Genomic DNA, 15172 nt, shown 5'->3' on the forward strand with positions numbered 1-15172 from the left:
TACCGCTTTTCAATAAATAATAATGGCATTTCTGAATAACCATAAGTGTTCTGAGTGACTAGAAGAGCCTGATTTCTCATATATCACTGGATATGTTTCCCATAAAATCATGTTTTTAGGTTGTCAGATTCATTTCTTTATCTTTTAGATGTTCCTTAGTTTTAAACCACATGAGGATGAATTGGATGTAGAACCATACATTACCCAACCATATTATTCCCTTGCAAAAAAGCTTCACAGCACCATCTTTCCTGTCTATGTAAGTATTATTTCATTTCTAATTTGCCAAATTTGGGAAAAGGGAAGGATCAGATTGATTCATTTTAGCCTTGCCCTCTCACATTTTCAGGCAAACTGGGACTTTGGGAGTTGCGGTCTCAGCGTATCTGAAGAACATAATGATGATAAACCATTGTGAGATACTGCACAGGGTTTTTTCAAAGGAGAAATTTTCATCTCACCAATGAGCCAATTTCTGAGAAATGGAGCATAATGTCATATGCTCCAAAATTTCAAAGCGAGTTCTTTGAGATTTTCCTAGCGTACCTAAGATTTCTCTAAATATTAGGCACATAGCAAGGAGGTGCATCAGAGACCCTCAGCCCAAAAGCTTCTGATCTTTCACTTCAGAACAGAGCAAAAGTGGTCAAAATTTGAGAAAAGTCTGCCTCTCTTCCTTTACAGAAGCAAAGGCTTGAGCACCTGGTATATAAGCCACTGTGCAACTTGTCGGAGACTCTGAGAGGACCCCACAAACTGATCAAGAAGCGCTCGGACAAGCTGCTTGACTATGAGGAGTATGAGGAGAAGAGGAACGAGACGGGCAGTGTGACCTATGAGGAGGAGGCTGTCATGAATACCTATCTTGGCATTAACTCCTTGCTTGTATCTGAGCTTCCTACATTCAACCAGGTGGCCCTGAAGTGGCTGGCCTGCATACTGTGTTCTTTTGTGACTCTTCAGAGGGATCTGGCCAAGCAAGTCCTCCAAGAGGCAGAAGGGGAGATTGTCCAGGTAAGAGCAAAAAACGGATGAGGCGATTTCTATTTGATTGTTTTCCCCTGCATGCAACCAAAAGGCATATCCTTGAAGAAAAAATGTAGCATTTCCTTGAAAACACAGTGCTGATGTGCAGCCTGTTATGAATAGTATAAATGGCAGGAGAGCCACTACAAAGTTTAGGCATCTTAGGAGAGTAATTGTTTTACGCATACTATTTTTCAGCCATTTAATTCTAGACTTACTTTTACAGCTGCCCCATAGACATCTCTCTGCAACTGAATTTTGGAAAATGGTAATGAGTACTTTAAAACAGGCTGAAGATCAGTTGTCCTTTCTCCAGAAGAAGTTTGACACTGTTTTGTCAAACCCCGTTGTGCAGGTATGATGCTACTGGGAAAGCAAGCGGGTGTGTGCTTACTCATGCACGATTTCCTCAGCTGACTCTTGGCTAGATAATTCACAAATATCTGACATAGGCATGGAAAAAGCAAATGCTGATTCTAAGTGAATTCAAATGCTAATTCCAAGTGAATTCTGGTTCTTCTCCAGTAATATTCTGTGATATTTGGATGCTTGGATTGTCTTGTGTATAAACTTGGAATTTGAGTGCTAGGGAAGTGAATAATTCAAAGACTTGCTCGCTTGTGTTAGGACCAATTGTTTTACTCTTTTGTGAAGTACTCAAGATGAGACTTAGTTTATGATGTCACATTTTTCATTAAGGCACTTAGATATCTTTACTAAGCAACCTATTTGTGCATTGTATGCATTTTAGGAGAAAAGCGTATAAACCCTTTTAAGAACTATCTTTTTTTTTTTGAGTCATTGACCCATACATGCTGTATATAGATGTTATTTCTGCAGCGGATGTTGGCTTTAGTATAAATTGTAGGCCAATGGATGGTTTTGTAACAATTTCTGACTCAACAGATTTAGTTACTAGTAATCCCGAAACAATCTCAGCGCCAATAGGAGCATTAGGAAGGATAAAGCAGATAATCTTAGCTGGTTGATTTTGGAGTACCATTAAATGACTTGCCATTAAAGAAATTACTGGCCATGTTGCTTAAACTTTATAATTTGAGAATTGTACACATAAAACATCTGGACAGATTCTAGATATTTGCATCCCCAGCCATGGAAGGCTGACAAGTAGACAATTATTATGCTTTGCATTTTTTTTATTTAATTTAGCCATGTTATATTTAGCCTACTGACAATTTTCAGAGTAGTTGACCTTAGATCAGTCTGGTGGTTTGAAAGGCTATAGCGCTAAGATTCTGCAGCAGCTGTCTCAAGCAAATGTATTGCTCTTTTGCTCTGTAGAAGAAATAGAACTGGTAGTATTAGAAACAGATGAGACTAATTTTCCTTCTCCTTTTCCCAGTGCCCAATTTCTTGCAGTCCTACTCTACCCCATTTGCAGAATTGCCTACTCTCTCTGTTTTCTGAAACTTAGCGTGCAAAATATGCTTGATTTTCAGGATTTGTCACACCTTGTTCTAGGATATTTTTGGTTAGATGCATTAGCACCTTGTTTCATTATGATTCGTGCATATACTCTAAGTGCATAAAACACGGTAGCATGTTGCTTCCACAGGGGGATACGTTTCTGACTCATTTCTCCTTCTGCCTTTTCAATAGTCTCTTAGCTCTGCAGAGGAGAAGAAGGTCCTTTTGCTTCTGAACAAACATGGCCCAGATAAGTTGTACCAGGTGACAAGCGAAACCAGTGGCTGCAAAGATATGGACCTGACTCTGCAGAGGGGGCAAATAGTGGCTTTTTTGCATGGCACGGACTCCAAGGGCAACACAAACCGATGGCTGGTAGATTCAGGAGGTACTGTCAGTGTTGCAACCACCCAGAACCCTTTTCTTTGGGGCGATAAAGGAGAATGTTTGTAGCTCAGGGTTGAAATGAGGATCCTTGGTGCTGTCTGAGCTTGGTTGTTTTCTTGCAGACATTTCATTACCTAAACTAGGTAATCATCATCAAGGCTGATGATGTTACTTAGTTTGTGTAATGAATGCTCTGCAAAGAAAACAACCGAGCTCAAAAGAGCACCGAGGACCTCTTTTCTTTGTTACCACGAGTGGTAAATTGGGATGGTCTGATCAGTCTAAACCAGAGGTCACCACCCTTTTCATGCTGGCAGCCCAGAGGGAAAGGGAGCAGCTGAGAAATTTGTGTGCATGCGTGCGTGCACACGTGTGAACGGAGCTGCGTGTGAATGGGACTGCATGCACACGCATGGTGCTAGCAACCCCGTTTGCGCATGCGTGCAGGAGCTAGCCACTACCGCAACTAGCACCCATGTGCATGTGCAAACAGTCCACGCAACTCCCATGTGCACTAGTGGCCCCATTTGTGCAGGTGCTAGCAGCCGCCTCTAGCCCCACGCGCATGTGCAAATGGGTCGATGGGTCCTAGCACAAGTGGGTGTGCGGTTGGGGACCCCTGGTCTAAACCCAGTCTGTGTGTCACACATTATTCTGTTTTGTGAAATTTGAAAAATAATGATTTTTTCCCCATTGTACTTGCCTTTAAAAAATCCATGGTTGTATAAGAAATCTACCTCAAAAACCTAAGTAGGATCAGATCTGGATGGGAGATTATCAGGAATCCTCAGGGCTTGTAAATAAATGATAACATAATATATGTCATGTGTTGTTGTTCATCTGTATTTACCTACTTTTAAAAACTGCTACGGATCAGGTGGTTTTTACTATGTCTTGATACATCCCCTTTGTGTTTTATGGTTTTTACATATTTTCAACGGGTCCTTAGTGCTCTCTGAGTTTGCTTGTTTTCTTGCAGACATTTCATTACCCAAACTAGGTAACATCATCAGTGTTAGTCAGGATGTATTTTCTTTTTCACATGAATATAAGTAGGTATGCCCTAAAATCAATAAAAGTCAAACTCAACTGAAGGAAGTTGTTTGTTTATAGTCAAAATATTTTTTTGTATTCTGCTTATGCATTAAAATCCCATGATGGCTGATTATATGGCTGTATTGTAATATTTGCTGTTTCCTATACAACCTGGTCTACTTTCCTGGTTTATATTTTTTGAATTATCTATGCTGTAATTGCAACAAATCCTTAAGTGACCGAAAGTGGTATTGAGAAAAGATGCACTTATAAATTCAAATGATCCAAAAGGACTATTTTACAAAATACACACTGGCGTTTAGAACTTTTTTAGCAGGAAAAAAAGGGATGGGTAAATTGATCTGGCTGCAGAACAGTCTTGGATGAAGTGCAGCCTTTTGATATAAAATAAATCTGCGTCTGATATCTTTTACATCCCTACTGCATCAGATAAGAAGCTTAAATCATAACCACAGAATATTTCATTAAGCCTAATCTGGTGGGCTCCAGATGTGTTGGATTACAACTCCTAAATCTCTGGCTGGTTATCAGGGGAATTATAGTCCTATCAGATCTGGAGTTCAGCAATTTGGAGAAGATTATTATAGAGTGCTATTGCTCATGTAACAGGTGATCTGATAGTCTGATTAGCTAATGTGGAAGGGAAAAAAGGAACTTGTAGTTCTTCCTTTGGCAGATTTTTTAACTTTTCAGTATAGTTTTTATTTGTGTTGTAAACCCATTAATATTTTTTTTTAAAAAAAATAGATTAAGACCCATCCAGTGTTTTGTCATCCTTCTAGCTTAACTGAGTGTTTTCTACTGAACAGGTGGCTTTATATGCCTTTCTATAGTTGGGTGAATTGAAATACTAGTCGCTGAGCTTCTCAGAGATCGAGAGTTGACCACTGTGGAAAGCTGGGTATTGGATTAAACGGACCTTTAATTTGATTACATTATTTTAGCCAGTTATATTTTATTAGTTCCCACTAAGAATATAATTCCTAGTCAATTGCATTTTATTAATGAGAATTGGACTTTCCCCCTTGGGACAGTTTCCCCTGATTTATCTGAGTAACTAGGAGGTGATAGAAAAAAAAAAGACTTCTAAATGGTTTTAATTAAAGGGAGAGTTGCTTACTCTCTGAACTGTGAAAATCAAATATCAGGAAGAAAACTAGAGCAGTGGTAGGATAGCTGAAGTAGCCCAGGTGTTGTAAGTTCCCCTACCAGATTTTGCATGCATTAGATAATTGCAAAAGACAGGAAAGATGCCTTTTTACAACAATTGTACTATAGTCCTAATAGCCAGAAAATGAGACGGTCATTGTCCAAACTGCAGAGAGAGGTGAAGGAAGAGTGGTTCTTTTCAGCAACCAGAAGACCAGCCATTGAACTACAGGTTGCCTGTCCCTTGGTTGAACCTTGCCTAAACCAGGAGTAGAACCTCAATTGTCCCTTTCTTTCCGCTCTCTCCTTTTTTAATACTGACTTTTCTATCACTCTCTGCCTTTGTACTCCAACCAGTTCCTTCCCTCTCTTTTTTCTTGCCTTTCTTTCCCGATATTAAACGCCTCATACTCTAATTCTATAGCTCTATATCTCCCCTTCATGTCTCCATTCATCATATTTGTGCTAATTTTTGTCATCTAGCCCACTCATCTTCTTTCCTCTCTATAACATGACATGACATAATCATATTATACTCTAAGAGCCGTGGTGGCGCAGTGGTTAGAATGAAGTATTACAGGCTAATTCTGCCAACTGCCAACAATTTGATCCTGACTGGCTCAAGGTTGACACAGTCTTCCATCCTTCCGAGGTGGGTAAAATGAGGACCCAGATTGTTGGGGCCAATAGGCTGACTCTGTAAACTGCTTAGAGAGGGCTGTAAAGCACTGTGAAGCGGCATATAAGTCTAAGTGCTATTGCTAAGTGCTATTATTAAGCTGAAAGACACATATAAGAAAATACAGATACGGTAAAATAAAAAGTATTTTAGTATAAAATAAAACAGTTTGAGATAAATAAGTTGATAGATATTATGTTAAGCATTTCAAAATGCAAACATTAATGAATTAATAAAAACCTTACTTCTATAGCCATAGTTAAAAGTTTAGCCATTGTGGTTGTAACATTAGGATTTTTATATGATTGTAAAGTTTTAATGTATTCAAAAAATATCTCCTCCTGGCCTTGATTTAAAATAGCACAGATTACATCCTGCCAAAAACTCTTGTAAAAATCACATCCTTTCATTGGTACATCCCACACATCCTCTCTTCTTTCCTACACTAAATGCTGTCTTTTTGTCCATTCCTTTTTATATCAAATCGTTATTTCTACACCATTCTTTTCCAATTATGTCAAGTTCATGCTGCTTTCATTGGCATTACTATATAGCCATCTGCTAGTTGATAAACAACAAGGGAACGATCCACTTCTTGTCAGCAGTCTAGCCTTCAGCTTAATCTTACCTCTCTTGTGTACCATGCAGGTCCAAGAGGTTACGTGTCACCTGGAAAGCTCCAACGGTACCATTACGTCCCCAACCCAAAGCCCAGAACAACAACGTTGCCCCAGGGTGATGCTGCTGAGCAAATGCATCCTACTTACAACTTCCCCCAAACTCCCAACCCCCCAGCGTACTTCAGCACTCCAGTTTTACAGGTGAGTAAAGTGCAATCTCTTCAGCAACACCTCTCCTTCTCTTTCTTGTTGCTCTGATTTTTAAGGACAATAGTATGAGTTGTGAACAGGCAGTGAATTTATGGCTAGAGACTGGCAGATAATGGCATCTCCTGTCCTGTTATGCTGATTTATATTTTAACAGGGCCATTTCAGGATGCAAACTTGGGTATGCCTCTCAAGTGATTTTTTTCCAGGTAGTTTGTTATGATCTCAAAAGGATTTTTAAGAAAAGACTGGACAGCCATTTGTCTGAAATGGTATAGGGTTTCCTGCCTGAGCAGGGGGTTGGACTAGATGACCTCCAAGGTCCCTTCCAACTTTACTATTATTATTATTATTATATGGAATAGGCCAGATATGCTGACTCACCCTTGGGACATTTATAAAGGGAAACCTGAATGTGGGTCAGATTTGGAAACTAGTAAGGTATTGGTTAAATGAAAAAAAAAATACCTGTAATGAGCAATGAAAACGAAAACAAAGATTGATAAGAAGTAGCAGTCACACGAAGGACTAGTTTATATGATTGTGTCCAACAATACATAAGATCACAACAGACACCCCAGCTAGAGTTGGGCACTCAGTAGCTGCTTGTGTAGGAGCCAAGAGTCAAAGCTGTAATAGGACCCTGAAAAGTTTAGTCTCCATGAACTCAGAATGAAAATTATTAACCACCATGACTAATACTATTTCTGTCTCATAACTAGAATCCCAACTGGAAAAGATCTAGAAAACCTCTTTCCTCTAAGATCTTTTGTATGATGTTCCTCTGATTTCCTACCATCTTTTCAACTACATTCTCTAAAAACAGGGAGATTGAACCCCAGGCAAAATTAATTAAACATAACCAGATCCAGAAATGGCTACTGCTTCTTTCAAAGTAAAATGGCATTACTTCCTTATTTGGAGAACCATTTGAATACTTCCTGAATCCAGCCAGATCCAGCCAGCCATGCCCTGCCTAGCTATTTGAGAGAGCAAAGAGGGGCCTGAATCCAAATCACAATTGATAAAATTCAAATGATAGATAACCCTATCAAGTGAAATTATTTGCCAGAAATCTGCAAATTCATCCAGCCTGCCTGCAGTCCCTTCGTCCTGTCTATCTTTCCCTAAAAGATGGTATATAACCCAGCACAAATCTGCAGATGAAAGAAGTGAAGAGAAGAACTGCCACATTGCAATTCTTAGCACCATTGTGTAGACTGAAACATGATCTTTCATTAATGTTTGGTGTTATATACCTTTATTGTTTTAGATCACGGATGTCAAACTTGCCACATCACATGACATGTCATGACGTATCGTGACTCTTTTTGCATTGCCGGCAATGGGGTGGGCGCGGCTTCGGTGTGATGAAACCGGCCCGCGGGCCAGCAGTTTGACAGCCCTGCTTTAGATCTCTTTTCCATCACTCCACTTATTTGAGTTCTCTATTAAATTAAGGAATTACTTGAATCAATAATTGGGGGAAAGCCTCATGGGAATAATCCCATCATCTCTGGCCACATTCTAAGGACTGACTACTCTGAAATGTAACTCTTGCCAAATTGTGGGGTATTTCCCTAAACGCCCTCTGGATGCCTTGTGGGTGATGGGGTGGATGGCTCTAACCAATCCTCCATCCTTGTGGAGCTGCAGAGCGTCCCAGAGGACAGCTATTAATGCTTTCCATCTTCAGATCACATCTCATCTGCTTCAAAATAAAGACCAGATCTAGCTTGTGTTCTCTTGCAAAAGTTAGGGCTGCAATTTACACGTGATTAATGTTTGCCATTAAGGCCATGAGCACAAAGAGCTACATCAGACCTCTCTCCCAAGGTATGTAAGTCAAAGCCATCCAAGAGTAAAAACCTCAGGAATTCCAGCACCCGCCACAAGATACCAAGATGAAATCCAAGAACTTGCAGAGCAGCTTGGCAACCAGCACCCCAGCAACATCCATGGAGAACACATTTATCAGGGTGGACCTCTGAAATCATGCTACTGTAATTGGCCCATGCATATGAGCATAGAACAATAGTATTCATCCTGGCAGCTAGTGCTATTAAAGCTAGAGCGTTGTAAGCAAATTGGCACCCCCCCAGGCATCATAAATAATAATAGTGCATTACAGAAACTGCTGTAAGAACTGCATCTTCGGGACCCTGAGAACACTGAGCAGTGAAGGAGACTATTATACAATTTTGTAACAGTGATAAGTCATCACCCAGTGCCACTAAACCAGAATGGAATAAGCTTCTTTTCCTAAAAAACATAAACCTATTGTATTGGGAGAAGCTCACCCCCACTTTATAAATGTCCCTCCTCTGGAGCTTTCAGATGAGTTGCTTCTAAATTTCAGTCCAGGGGTCTTCTGAGAAAGTACTAAGTCTGTAGTTACAAATAGTCCATCTAACAGGTAAGAGGCTCAGAAGAGGAACACGGGGTAAAAGCAGAAGAATAAGGGCCACACATGAGCAAGAAACCCAGTTCTAATGCTGTAGTTGGCAGCACCGAGAAGGAGTTAGTATGCAGCCATGAGCATGGAAGTGAGATTGGTCTGTGCATATTATCACCTAATGCTGATATGGAGTGAACAAAATTGTTTTTTACCCACTTCCCAAAGTGATAATAGTAAATGGTGCAGCAACATGAAACTCTTTACTGGTAAAACCAACAGAAAAACTTGTAATGGACCCGAAGGGGACAGAACCCACAACACTGAATATTGTAGTATTCCTTCCCCATTTAAATCAATCTGCTCAGCCCAGAACGAGGGATTTCTCAAGAACAGCAGGTGAAATATTCTTTTGAAGGGCAATAAAGCAATATCCATAAGGCATCTGTGTAAGGCCTGGAAAGTGCCAGTCAGGAGTAGCACAAACAAAGGACTCTGCAGAAGGCAGATCTCTGCTCTTCCCTGCAGCCTAGCTGAGGAGATGAAGACAACATCATGAAAACGAGGAGGAAAAGTGCAATTACCAGAGATGCATTGTGAAGCTAAAAAAAAAAAAAAATCAAAGTAACAGCTCACTGGGTTCTCAATTCCTTATCTGAAATCAAATTCCATAGTTTCCTGAAACAGACTAAGTATAACCAAAGCAGGATTATCTCCTGAATCTGCTCCTTATTCCTTAGTATTTCCGCTACCCTGGGCAAATTCCTTAGTATTTCCGCTACCCTTAGTATTTCCGCTACCCTGGGCAAATGTCAATTTCCTCTTTCTTCTTATTCAATGCTGTGCAACATAGAAACGGTCCTTCATTAACAACATGCATTTTGGGTGCAGAACTAGGAAACTCTCAGAGGGAATAATCCAGTGCCAGAGTACCCTCCCCCCCCTTTCCCACCAATCTCCCAGACTGGGGCCTTCCAATGTGGACAATGCCCAATCTCAGAAACTCCGCAAAGGGAATGTGGTCAGAGCCAAGCTAGATCTTCCTCCCTGAAGATCTTTCTTTGCACTGCCTGGGTCTGGAAAGACTTCTTTTAGTGGGGAGAGGGGTTTATGTTGCCCTTCCTCTACCTCTAGGATGGTGCTAGGAGACCACTGCAAAGAGCGTTTCAAGGCTCAAATACTCTTGACATTTACATTAGGTTTGCTGTTAGCTTGCCCAGCATCAAGAACTGAGTTGAATAATTCACAGCTCTTTATGCCTGCCACTACCTCCATTTATTTTCTTTTCATTCATGCCCCTCGCTGCTCAGCATTCATCACACAAGGTTACATAAACCGACTTGCTGCAGAGCATTAGGAAGCCATACAGGCAAGAAAATTCATCTAACAACACCCAGGAGGAGCCAGGCTCTTCATATATGTTAGTCTCAAGGTTTAGATCCTGGCTCTTTCTCTCCCCTTTTTATTTCACCCATTTGTCTCTTGGCTCTGAAAGATTCTGCCTCTTCTCTCTTATTTATAATATAGCTTTCTCTGGTGTAAAGATGAGAGATTCTTGCCTCACCAGCTTCCTGCAGGCTGGCAATTGACAATCAAAAGTTCTTATTTCTTTGGACTAGTAACACATTTGTGTCCTGCATAAACTCCACAAATTTAGATACCTATTCTGTCTCTGGGCATGGCTCCTTGCCATAAATTTCATAACAAATTTCTGCTTCTTCGAGATGTTTGCAGAAAGGCATCCCAGAAAGTTGCTTTGCCTATCCGGGGGGGTTAGACTTGATGACCTCCAAGGTCCCTTCCAACTTATTATTATTATTATTATTATTGTTGTTGTTGTTGTTGTTGTTGTTGTTATCTGATATGGCCAGGTTTATTTATTATTATTTTTGCATCATATCCTGTAGTATAATGATCAAAATAATATCCTGTATTATAACTGTTATAATATTTATTAATTACTAGCTGTACCCAGCCACGCGTTGCTGTGACTCAGTCTGGTAAAAGCGTGTGTTGCTTTTACGTCCAACAGATGGCACTGCTTTTCAAAAAAAGCATGTTTTTACCTATCACAGGTGTGACATCTATATACTGTAATATAGGTATATAAAAACACACGCATATTCGAATGCAACGTTGTTTCAAAATTTCAAAGCAATCGGTGAAGATCTTTCGGAGATTTAAGATTTTGAACAAATGAACATTTACATTTTTATTTATATAGATTTCTGTTTTTCTTAGGTACGTGCTGCTTATCCCTTCGTAGCCAGGAGCACTCAGGAAGTCAGTCTGGAAGCTGGCCAATCAGTGACTGTGCTGGAACCCCATGATAAAAAGGGAAACAAAGACTGGTCCTTGGTGGAAGTGAATGGACAGAGGGGCTACGTGCCTTCCAATCACCTGGTGGTGTTACCCCCACAGCCACCTGGATGGGTTTCACCCTTTTGACCATTTCCGGCTTAGTAAACGCAACTGTTAAGTGATGCTTGGTTTAGAAGTCAGCTATATTTTCATTGCCTGTCTCTTGCCTTTTCTTTCATGACATTTTATGGACAAAGAGGCTGATAATGAGGCCAGGAGGCCTCTGGAATATTGTGAGTTTCAGTTTCAGAAATTCAGCGTGAATTTGTGCCATATTTATTGAAAAACTATGAAGGAATGTAGGTACATAAGCTACTTTTAGTTGTGATGGCATTTCTTGATCTAAGGCTGACAAATATTGGAAAGAAGGGTTCTTGTAGTAATCTAGAATAATTTCTGTGTTACAAATAGTCCTCATTCAGTGATCACATTTGGGACCCACAACTCCGTCATTAAGTGAAGCGGTTGCTAAGTGAACCCACGACAGTGCTTACAATCTTACTTCAGCTTTCCTTTGCTTTACAAACCTGGAAAGGTTGTAGATGTTGTAAAGTTACTTTTACATCACTGTCATAACTTTGAATTGTTGCTAAATGAGACAGTCACTAATGTGGACTACCTGCATTTGATCAATGCATGGTCTCAGAGCAAGGATTTCTGCAGGACACCTAAATGTAACTGTGCTTGGTGCAATAAGGGCTTAGAAGGGGAATTGTCTCTTCCTAACTCATTCCAAAACACCCATCTCAATCAATTAGCAAGAAACCACAACAAAGAAGCTATAAGCCATAGGCTAGTTCAGGGGTCTGCAATCTTGACAACTTTAAGACTTGTGGACTTCAGCTCCCAGAATTCCTTAGCTGGCTGAGGAATTCTGGGAGCTGAAGTCTACAAGTCTTAAAGTTGTCAAGGTTGCAGACCCCTGGGCTAGTTGAAGCCCCATTCTTCTTCTTTCACTGATATAAAGTCCTTTTGGTTTTATGATAGTGAAGAAATAGCTAAAGGAATCAGCTCAAAATCTTCCAATGATCTATGGTACAACTCCCAGATTAATAAGCCCAGTTGTTCTCTTCAGTAATATATAAGTCTTAATAAACTGAACAAAATGGCTGTGGTGTGTTATAGTGATAAAGTGTTTAACTAAGAACAGGGAGAAACTGGTTTTGAATCTGCCCTCAACCATGGAAAGTCAGTAGCTGATTTTTAGCCAGTTACTCTCTTATATCCAACTCACCTCACAAGATATACGCTATTGGGAGAAAAAATAATGCTATGTAAGTCGTATTTAGTTTCTAGAGAAAAGATAGTACACAAATCTAACAAATAAATATTTGCTTTAAGTAACCTTCATTGAGGTGATACAACGGCTATTCCCATTACTGGAGAGAATTACTGGTGGCACAGTGTTTAAAGTGCAGTATCGCAGGCACTCTGCACACAGCCTGGAGTTTGATCCTGATGGAGCTCAAGGTTGACTCAGTCTTCCATCCTTCCGAGGTTGGTTAAATGAGGACCCAGATTGTTGCTTCTACCTTGTAAACTGCCCAGAGAGTACTATAAAGCACTATGGGGCAGTATATAAGCCTAAATGCTATTACTATTGCTGTATCAGTCCAGTAATGGTTAGAAAACTCTAGAAGACACTATAACGTATTAGTGGAGATTCCACCATATGAAATATTCAGCACTGCTCTAACAGGCATTCTGAAATATTGGAAGCATATTCAACTAAAACAATATTGGAGAGAAAAGAAAAATTGTTAAGAGTTATCTTTTGGCATGAAGTGGTTGTTACCAACTTTCAGGTAGAAATATGGAATGGCAAAATATTGCTAAAATTGTGAAAGTAGTAAACCGATAGGTACACAGAAAACTAAATTTGTATGCACAAACAGTATATGATTTGTCTTTGCTTTTCTCCAAAAAGAGCAAGAAAATTTGCATATGAAAAATAATCTGAGGCCCTTCTGAAGACAAGTGAAAAAGATGGTATACAGAAACTTATTATCAATTGGTACTTTCTCATTAAAATATTCCCTCCCCCTTCAAAAACTATACACTAAAATAAGGAGAAGAATTGCAACTGCAGACATTGATTTCCAGTGAAATCAGAATGTGCACTAAAGGGCAGTTGCGCCTGTGAGATTAACATGAGGCATAATGCAATTTTTCAGTGCCTTCTACCAGAGACTATGCTTATCTTCCCACATCCATGTACCTGTAATCACATCAAATTACTTTTGGTATCAGCATAGAAAATGAATGCATAAACTGATCTGAAGGCTCAGGATGACATGAAACATTAAGATGTTAACGCATCTGGGTGTGACTGATAAGACAACTTGCAGTGTTTAAAAATGTAACTACGGTAGATGTCTTCAAGGGTGGCTCCTGAAAAATTCGTGGGTTTGCTCTTTGCTATACAAAATTTTATGTGAGATGGAGGATAAGATGAATGGGTAACATGATGTTTTAACTGACTCTTAACACAACCCATATGTGTCTGGATTTTGACTTTGTACATCCCAACCTGTGGGCCACGGCCCACTATCGGGCCGTGGCCTATTGGCGACCAGGCCACGTGAGTGGCTGGCCAGTGAGTGTGGGTGTGGGTGCATGCACAGCCCCATTCACACAAACGTCACCATGAGTGTCGCAGGCATTTACGGCCCCACTCGCTCGAGTAACAGGTGTTCATATGTACGCATGTGTGTATGTATGCATTCACCCCACACACACAAAACCATCCCTTCTTTCCCTCCTCCCCCTGCCACCCCCGAAAGGTTGGGGAACTCTGTTGTAATGTGAGAGGTTAGTAGGATAAAGGCCAAGAAGTGACCTTATACCCCCAAATCCCCTTTCCTTGTTGTTGTTGTTTTTTTAAAAAAACTGTAGTATTTAAATCTTCTAAATAGCTGCTGCTTTGTTTGTCAACTTTGCAACAAGTAAATTCTTTGGGCCAAATCTCAACTTTAGAGTTAATAAGCTGAACTACTGTGACAATATAACTTATACATTCTAGCTGAAGTGCTTACGTGAGTGAGAAATGGCCTTGCACACATCTTGTAATCTATGGAAACGTCCTATGGTATTAAACTGCTGTGAACTTTGTCTTAAGGTCCAAATATTGAACGCTAAAAATAAGGAGACCAGAAATTTCTTTATATTTGTAACAATGGTGTATTTGCATTATATTAACTGTGAAATAAATGAACAGTATTGACTCTCTACTTAAAGATGCTTTTCAAACTATTCCGGTGTAAGCGCATGTTTCTCGTCCGAATATGTCTCTTCCTACATTATGTTGCTATGCAGCTCTTTTACCACCAGGTGGCTCACTTACCTCATTTGTCTCTTAAGCATACCAGGCAACATTGGAACTGGCTATCTCTTTATGTTTTGAATAGAAAGGACTAGATTGTTGGCATTAAAAGCAACAGTTGATATTTACTTCCTTGTTTCCCAATGCTGCTGTTCATGACTAATCGTTCTAGTACATTGCTTTTCAGAATAGTTTGAACAGTTGGCAATGGTATTTTATTTGTTTACATTGGAAGATATTGAGGATACAATTGTACCTTTCACAATTGCCTGCCCTCTACATGGATCAGACTACAGTTCATATATAAAAGATTCTTGGGCCCAAGTTTGATAGGCATGTGCAGTTCTGAGGCCTGAAGCTGGCAACTGTGGGTCTGCCAAAGTGTAAGTGACACCAGAATCTCATATTTGTCTCAGTACGGGGCAGCAAGTAAAAGATTTAAGTTATTGTGTCCATTTGTCATTACGGACCATTTGCATCCAGATCGCTTGCATGCACCTACACNATTGCATTTGTGTAAGCCATGATTGGGGGAGTAGATC

The 15172-nt window shown here is 40.0% G+C and overlaps 1 protein-coding gene across 1 annotated transcript in view; it reads left to right on the top strand.

Annotated features, from left to right (window-relative positions):
* LOC107290598 (rho guanine nucleotide exchange factor 37) overlaps positions 1-11258 on the top strand; it is a 46793-nt gene extending 35535 nt beyond the window's left edge. Inside the window, exons 8-12 of the mRNA XM_029284779.1 lie at positions 149-259; positions 685-1014; positions 1253-1381; positions 6374-6546; positions 11189-11258. Coding sequence (XP_029140612.1) covers positions 149-259; positions 685-1014; positions 1253-1381; positions 6374-6546; positions 11189-11213 — 768 coding nt within the window. The 3' untranslated portion in view covers positions 11214-11258. The remainder of the gene's footprint in view (positions 1-148; positions 260-684; positions 1015-1252; positions 1382-6373; positions 6547-11188) is intronic.
* Positions 11259-15172: the final 3914 nt, after the last annotated feature.

The sequence above is a fragment of the Protobothrops mucrosquamatus genome, unplaced genomic scaffold, assembly GCF_001527695.2.
Source record: "Protobothrops mucrosquamatus isolate PMUCROS unplaced genomic scaffold, P.Mucros_1.0 scaffold935, whole genome shotgun sequence".
NCBI classification, from domain to species: Eukaryota; Metazoa; Chordata; class Lepidosauria; order Squamata; family Viperidae; genus Protobothrops; species Protobothrops mucrosquamatus.